Here is an 8289-nt window from a genome sequence, read left to right as displayed (position 1 = left end):
ACAAAAGACTGCTAGGAGATGAGTCAGTAATGCAAAAGCAGGCATGCTGTGTGCTGTGGTCGCACCTCTCCCAGGTGGCGAACCCCTAGATGGGAAGATGGGACTTGCAAGCCCTTGGGGTTTCGAGCTAGAGCAGGGATCTTCAAACTGCGGCCCACAGAGGAGTCTAATCCAGCCCGCCAGCAGTGAGCGCTGTTTGGTTGCCAAGATACCTGCCAGTATATATCCAAATATCAGGAATCATGCACTCAAAATGGTAACCATCTTTGGTAGCACTTATGCCTGTGAGCAGACTTTTTCAAGAATGAAACATCTGAAATCTCCAACCAGATCAAGATTAACTCGATGCCCACACTTGCATCACTTGTTACGGCTGGCAGTGACAAATATGGAACCGGACATTGACCATCTCATTAGCCAAAAGCAGGCCCACAGTTCCCATTGAAATACTGGTGCGTGATCTGTTTATTTATAAATGGTTTTCATTTTATTTATATAAGATATGTACAGTGTGAGTAGGAATTAGTAGCTCATATAGTCCGGCCCTCCAGCTCTCTAAGGGACCGTAATCCAGCCCCCACTTTAAAAAGTTTGAAGACCCCCTGAGCTAGAGGTAAAACTATAGGTTCTCTTAGTATATGTTGCATCAACCAGGTTTTAAACTGGTTGACAGTCGTTGAGGAAGGGTTCAAAGGGCCCACTGGGCAACTGTGACCTTGGGGTGCGGTGCATGAGATTTTATTGTCCGCAGGCCCCCGAGTGTTGCTAATTTAACTAACTGTCCTGGTACCGTGCCCTCGAAATTCCTGGAACTGGCTGTTCTGGCCTATTCCCTTCTGCCACAGATCTGAGGACTGTCATGCATGGCAAGTCCTTGATGTCTAAAGCAAAGCACAGTTATAGAAGGGAAACAGCAGCAGTTATTCTAAACTTACATTCCCTTCTATCACCACCGTTTATAGACACCCCCATCAGCAGAGCCAGTAGTAGTTAGTCGTCAACCCTCAACTTGCATTTTGATCCTCCAGCACTGAGCCAGGAGTAGTAGATGTTCTAGATTTGACTCAGACCCCCACTTAAATGTCCCCAACCAACAGAGCCGCTTATAGTAGCCTCCCCTAACCCTGCATTTAGTCCGCCCACCCAGCACCAAGTCGATAGCAGTAGCCGCCCCCAATTCGGTCCCAACACCGCCAGCCCGTAGCAGTAGTCCCCAGCACCGACCGGGTGGTGGATGGCGCCAGGCAGAGCGCGGAGTGAGCCACCCCCCTGGGCCAGCCGGCGTCCGACTCCTCGGGATGGAAAGGATATGAGAAGCCGAGGCAAAACCGACGGCAGCTCCTGGCGGCAGAGCTCGTCGGACCAGCCGCCCAGACCCTCCAATGTCAAGGCGCGCCCCTCGGCCATGTCAGCGCCACTCAAACCGCTCCCGCCCCAACTCCGACCGGAAGTTCCCGGCATCCCCTGCGTGCGCTGGTCTCGCCTCGCCGGTACCATCGAGATGACGCGGTGAGAGTAGAGCGTCGTCCGTCGGGCTTGTCTGGCCCGCGGAGGATTCGACTCGCCGCTGCGTGCGCTCCGTCTCCTGACGTCATAAGAGCGCGACGTCTTTTCTTTTTTTTTTTTTTCCTCTCTTCCTGAGAAGTAGTGGCCGTCTGCTGACTGAGATCTACAAGTCTGGAGTAGTCGGTGCGTTGCCCTGAAAAACGTTCTCTGGAGGTTCGGGAAGGCTGGAAGTGCCCCCAGAGAGGCCATTCTTCTCCCCTAAGATTTGGCTATTGCCCGGGCGTCTGGAAGTGAGTTCCAGCCATCACTAGCTCCTTCCACACTCACGAATTTTGCCTCCACCTTGTTGCACGCGATAAGCGTAGAAATGGGAAGAAAAACTCTCGCCTGCAAGGGTCTTTGTGCAAATTGAAGCAGGGGGTGTAGATTCAATGTGTCCGGGGCTCTCCAGTTCATTGATTTTTTTTTTATTATGGGTCTGCCCGGCCATCCCATTCATCTTTATTGTTTGTTCCAAAATCTCCCCCAACTCCGGGCTTCCGATCTTAATGCAGCTTTTGCAGAAAAGTCCCTTAGATGAATTGACTTGCAGTAGAGCATATCTGCTTGTTCTATAAGGGATGATTCTTTGCCAAAATGAAATACTGGCTTTCTGTTCCTGGAGACAGGGCCAGTGTGCGGTGAAGAGGTCATGGCAGATGACAGGCAAAATAGCTAAACTCATCGTTTTCTACCTAAAAATATATATGTATATATTCTTCTTAGTTATTGTTTACTTCTTCATTTTAACAGTATTGTCGGGCCCGGAGAGATAGCACAGCTGCGTTTGCCTTGCAAGCAGCCGATCAGGACCAAAGGTGGTTGGTTCGAATCCCGGTGTCCCATATGGTCCCCTGTGCCTGCCAGGAGCTATTTCTGAGCAGACAGCCAGGAGTAACCCCTGAGCACCGCCGGGTGTGACCCAAAAACTAAAAAAAAAAAAAAAAAAACAGTGTTTGTCATCTGAACGTGTTTGTAAAGTTCCATAGCCCTTATGGAACCAAAAGGTCTTAGAGGAAAAAAAGGCAGCTGTATGAGGTGGGAACTATTTTATGTTATTTTAGTAAAATGTTTCCAATTATTTTTAATAACTCTTTCCCTCCAGAGCATTGGAACTTGGTCTATATTCCTGTGTGTGTTCGAATGCCAGCAGTTCTAAATAACTACCACTTGTGCCCAGGATTGAAGTATCTTCCTTAGAGGATGGCCTTTCGATTTGATTTTACTATAGAAAACTTTGTGGAAAATCAGTTGACACCCCCTGCAGATGAAGCTTTGACCCTGGATTCCTTCAAAAACTCTTCAGTATCAGAAAGCCAAAAGGATAAAGAGAGGGACGGAAAGTGTCCTACTGAGCCTCAGGGTCACCCCTGGGCACACGAGCTGGTGATAAATGTGCCATCTTCTAAAGATTTAGACCCAATATGCAGTGTCAGCAAAAGCCTCAGCAACTTGGAACCACATGAAGAACAGACGGCCTCAAGAGTTGCCAAAGAGCATCCTATGCCTAACAATCTCAAAAAAATTTTTGAGAATAAAGTCCTAGAAACCTTACCCAGCCTTCAGGAAGTTGGAATATCTGTGGTGAAAACCGCGTTTTTGACAGAGAACTCCCCAGGAGAAAACATCATCTCAAAGAGCTTTTCTGCTCACTCTGATCTGATTATGGGCGTGTATGAAGGAGGCTTGAAAATCTGGGAGTGCACTTTTGACCTTTTGGCTTACTTCTCTGAGTCCTCAGTGCCATTTGCTGGGCAAAAGGTGTTGGATCTAGGCTGTGGATCTGGGTTGCTGGGAATAATTGCGCTCCAGAGAGGGGCCCGAGAAATTCATTTTCAGGACTATAACAGCACCGTGATAGAGGAAGTGACCATGCCTAATGTAGTAGCCAATGCCATTCTGGAAGACAAAGACAGAAACCTGGGGGAAATGGGAATGATAAGACATAGGGCTTCCCACCAAACCCCCAAACCGGGTCAGTGCCGTTTCTTCTCTGGAGAGTGGTCTGAGTTCTGTAAACTCGTCCTCAGCAGTGAAAAACCCTTTGAAAAGTATGATCTCATTCTTACATCTGAAACTATATACAATCCAGATTACTATGAGGCTTTGCACCAGACCCTACAGAAGTTGTTGGCTAGGAAAGGGCGGGTGCTTTTGGCCAGCAAAGTACATTACTTTGGTGTCGGTGGAGGTGTCCATCTGTTTGAAAGGTTTCTGGAAGAACAGAATGTTTTTGAGACTAGAATACTCAAAACAGTGAATGAAGGGCTGCAGAGACTCATCATTGAAATGATGTTCAAGGACCCCAATTGAGGGCCACTGAATGACCCACAGGAAGTAAATAAGTATGTCCCCAAACTAGCTTTGAGTGTCCGAGTTCTGCTTTGCTGTTATTTTTCTCTAAAATGATTGTGTGTGTGTGTTTAGTTTTGTTTCTTCAAATTGGAGGCCAACCCATCCATTGACCTCTTTTGCCAGGGGAGACAGAATAGCAGGCCTGAGATTTGATGGGAACGAAAACATCTTTCTGTCCCCTTTTGCTTCTCATACATTTTCTTATACATTAGTCCTGATAAAGATCACTCTTTCCCATTCCTGATTTATGTTAGTTCCAGTTCCCTAATGGTGCCTGGTGCCTGCAGCAAGCCTAGGATTCTGCCTAGGATTCCACCTCAGGGAATGTCTGCTGGCAGGCTGGAGCTGACTCACTTCCCAGGGTCAACTGTCATGGGAAGGGGCAACTCCAAAATCCACATTCGGAGAAGAGAAAAGCAACTTGATGTGTTACCAGTTGCTTCAGAACGACCGACCTGCAGAAAAGGAGCCAGCCAGGCTCAGGGGTCATGAAAGAAATTCCTTTTCCAGTGGAAGGGGAAACCAGGAGCCATTTGTCATATCAGTAATCATCCCAGTTCCGGCACTGTCTTCCTAGGGAATTCGGATCCAAGTTAGCCTGAAAGATTTGGCCCTGTTGTCTGGAGGAAATTCCCAAGAGAGGGATTTTTACATAAGCTTGAATAGATGCCCTTTCTGAAAGAAACCAAAATAAAAGGGAAAAATTTCCACAGGAAAGCATGGTGCTTTCGTTGGTAGCATATCTGTACACAAGGGGGCGCTGTAACCAAGAGTGCACAGGCCTGCCTGGACACCACAGAGCTAGTTATTTAGTGTGATTTGGCTTTGGGGAAAAGGAAGATTCAGAAGACCTTGGGGGCTCAATCACAGCAATACTTGCTCAGCCGTGCAGAACTCAGGACCTTAAACCGTCACCCTGAGCTAAGTCCCTACCCTTGCAAACAACTCTAGCTTCTATAACCAAGTACACCCCCACCCCATCCTTCCATACAGTGTGGTCCTTTTGTATAAAGGCAAGACACGCCATTATTCAGGCATCCTGCCCCGCACCACAGAACTTATGGAACCTGTAAGGCGCGATGTTTTGAGCTCCTTGGGCACCCCCAACTCTCCATCTCTTTTGGGAGGGTGGGCGCAGCCAGCTGTGCTAAGGGCTTACTGAGCTTTGTGCCCAGCTGGTGTCAGAGAACTGTATACAGAGAAAAGTATCGAACATAACTCAAGGTTTTCGCTGCTGTTCTTTTTTTTTTTTTCAAACAACTTTATTACATACATGATTGTGTTTGGGTTTCAGTCATGTAAAGAACACCACCCATCACCAGTGCAACATTCCCATCACCAATGTCCCAAATCTCCCTCCTCCCCACCCAACCCCCGCCTGTACTCTAGACAGGCTTTCTATTTCCCTCGTACATTCTCATTATTAGGATAGTTCAAAACGTATTTATTTCTCTATACTCATTCCTGTTTGTGGTGAGCTTCATGAGGTGATATGTAACTTCCAGCTCTCTTCTCTTTCGTGTCTGAAAGTTATTATTGCAAGAATGTCTTTCATTTTTTTTAAAATCCATAGATGAGTGAGACCATTCTGCATCTTTCTCTCCCTCTCTGACTTATTTCACTCAGCATAATAGATTCCATGTACATCCATATATAGGAAAATTTCATGACTTCATCTCTCCTGACAGCTGCATAATATTCCATTGTGTATATGTACCACAGTTTCTTTAGCCATTCATCTGTTGAAGGGTATCTTGGCTGTTTCCAGAGTTTTGCTATGGTAAATAGTGCTGCAATGAATATAGGTGTAAGGAAGGGATTTTTGTATTGTATTTTTGTGTTCCTAGGGCATATTCCTGGGAGTGGTGTAGCTGGGTCGTATGGGAGCTCGATTTCCAGTTTTGGGAGGAATCTCCATATTGCTTTCCATAAAGGTTGAACTAGACGGCATTCCCACCAGCAGTGGATATGAGTTCCTTTCTCTCCACATCCCCGCCAACACTGCTTGTTCTCATTCTTTGTGATGTGTGCCAATCTCTGGGGTGTGAGGTGGTACCTCATAGTTGTTTTGATTTGCATCTCCCTGTTGATTAGTGATGTGGCGCCTTTTTTTATCTGTCTTTTGGCCATTTGTATTTCTTTGTCAAAGTGTCTATTTCTTCTCCCCATTTTTTGATGGGATTAGATTTTTTTTTTCTTGTAAATTTCTGTCAGTGCCTTGTATATTTTGGAGATTAGCCCCTTGTCTGATGGGTATTGGGTGAATAGTTTCTCCCACTCAGTGGGGGGCTCTTGTATCTTGGGCGCTATTTCTTTTGAGGTGCAGAAGCTTCTCAGTTTAATATATTCCCATCTGTTAATCTCTGCTTTCATTTGCTAGGAGAGTCAGTTTCCTCTTTGAAGATGCCTTTAGTCTCAATGTCCTGGAGTGTTTTACCTATGTGTTGTTCTGTGTATCTTATGGTTTTTGGGCCTGATATCGAGGTCTTTTATCCATTCATCCATGTACCTTCGTACATGATGTTAGTTGGGGGTCTAAGTTCAATTTTTTGCAAGTGGCTAGCCAGTTGTGCCAACACCACTTGTTGAATAGGCTTTCCTTGCTCCATTTAGGATTTCTTGCTTCTTTATCAAAAATTAGGTGATTGTATGTCTGGGGAACATTCTCTGAGTATTCAAACCTATTCCACTGATCTGAGGGCCTGTCTTTATTCCAATACCATGCTGTTTTGATAACTATTACTTTGTAGTAAAGTTTAAAGTTGGGGAAAGTAATTCCTCCCATATTCTTTTTCCCAATGATTGCTTTAGCTATTCTAGGGTGTTTATTGTTCCATATGAATGTCAAAAGTGCCTGATCCACTTCTTTGAAGAATGTCAAAAGTGCCTGATCCACTTCTTTGAAGAATGTCATGGATATCTTTAGAGGGATCGCATTAAATCTGTACAATGCTCTGGGGAGTATTGCCATTTTAATTATGTTAATCCTGCCAATTCATGAGGAGGGTATGTGCTTCCATTTCCACGTGTCCTCTATTTCTTGGAGCAGAGTTTTTTAGTTTTCTTTGTATAGGTCCTTCACATTTTTAGTCAAGTTGATTCCAAGATATTTGAGTTTGTGTGGCACTATTGTGAATGGGGTTGTTTTCTTAATGTCCATTTCTTCCTTATTACTATTGGTGTATAGAAAGGCCATTGATTTTGTGTGTTAATTTTGTAGCCTGCCACCTTGCTATATGAGTCTATTGTTTCTAGAAGCTTTTTGGTAGAGTCTTTAGGGTTTTCTAAGTAGAGTATAATTTCATCTGCAAACAGTGAGAGCTTGACTTCTTCCTTTCCTATCTGGATTCCCTTGATATCTTTTTCTTGCCTAATCGCTATAGCAAGTACTTCTAGTGCTATGTTGAATAGGAGTGGTGAGAGAGGACAGCCTTGTCTTGTGCCAGAATTTAGAGGAAAGGCTTTCAGTTTTTCTCCATTGAGGACAATATTTGCCTCTGGCTTGTGGTAGATGGCCTTAACTATATTGAGAAAGGTTCCTTCCATTCCCATCTTGGTGAGAGATTTGATCAAGAATGGGTGTTGGACCTTATCAAATGCTTTTTCTGCGTCTATTGATATGATCATGTGATTTCTATTTTTCTTGTTGTTGATGTTGTGTATTATGCTGATAGATTTACGTGCGGGGTCCTAGAGTCCCCCGGAGGGGCCCGGCCAGCGGGGAAACGGCTGGGAGGCTCTTGGACTTCCGCACTCTTATTTTGCTGAGTTAAAAGAACAACCACACCTGTAAAAAATCTGAGAGAGGTTAGTAAAGAAGACCCCAGGCGAAGTTCCGGTCAGAGGCAAAATTTATTGGGTTCAGCAACTCTTATATAGAGGAGGAGAAATGGGCAGGAAAAAGAACATGTCAATCATACTTTTTGGCGGGAAGGTTTTTAGAACAAAGGGCAGTAAAATATTCAAAAGAGGATGGAGACCTTATGTCTCCAAAATGGGACCTGCAGCCGCTTATCTGGGCTAACATCAGCCTGTGAAGGAGCAGGTCTTGAAGGTAACTGTTAACTCCGGAAAGAGGCTAAGGGGTGTAGTCTAGATTTGGAATTAGCATTGGGGGTGTTTACCATTCCCTTTGGCTTCAAAGAAAAAATCTCCTTCAGCTGTGAAATACCTTTCCTGTTAGTCCAACAGCTTACAGCAAAATCAGCAGATGGGCAGCCTTAGGTAAAGGCTGCATAAAAGACAGAAGACAGAAAAATTGATCCTCTGACAGGATACTGTCTCCAACATTTACGGATGTTAAACCAGCCTTGCATTCCTGGGATGAAACCTACTTGATCGTAGTTGATGATCTTCTTAATGAAGCATTGAATTCTATTTGCCAGAATT

General features: G+C 45.0%; 1 protein-coding gene across 1 annotated transcript; it reads left to right on the top strand.

Moving 5' to 3' along the window:
• The first annotated feature begins 2714 nt into the window (after window positions 1-2714).
• Window positions 2715-3903, top strand: METTL18 (methyltransferase like 18). The gene has a single exon (XM_049776537.1). It carries the CDS (start codon window positions 2749-2751, stop codon window positions 3856-3858), a length of 1110 nt encoding a protein of 369 aa, XP_049632494.1. The 5' UTR covers window positions 2715-2748; the 3' UTR covers window positions 3859-3903.
• Window positions 3904-8289: the final 4386 nt, after the last annotated feature.

This window comes from Suncus etruscus, chromosome 7 (genome assembly GCF_024139225.1).
Source record: "Suncus etruscus isolate mSunEtr1 chromosome 7, mSunEtr1.pri.cur, whole genome shotgun sequence".
NCBI lineage: Eukaryota > Metazoa > Chordata > Mammalia > Eulipotyphla > Soricidae > Suncus > Suncus etruscus.
This window is presented reverse-complemented; position numbering and strand designations above follow the sequence as displayed.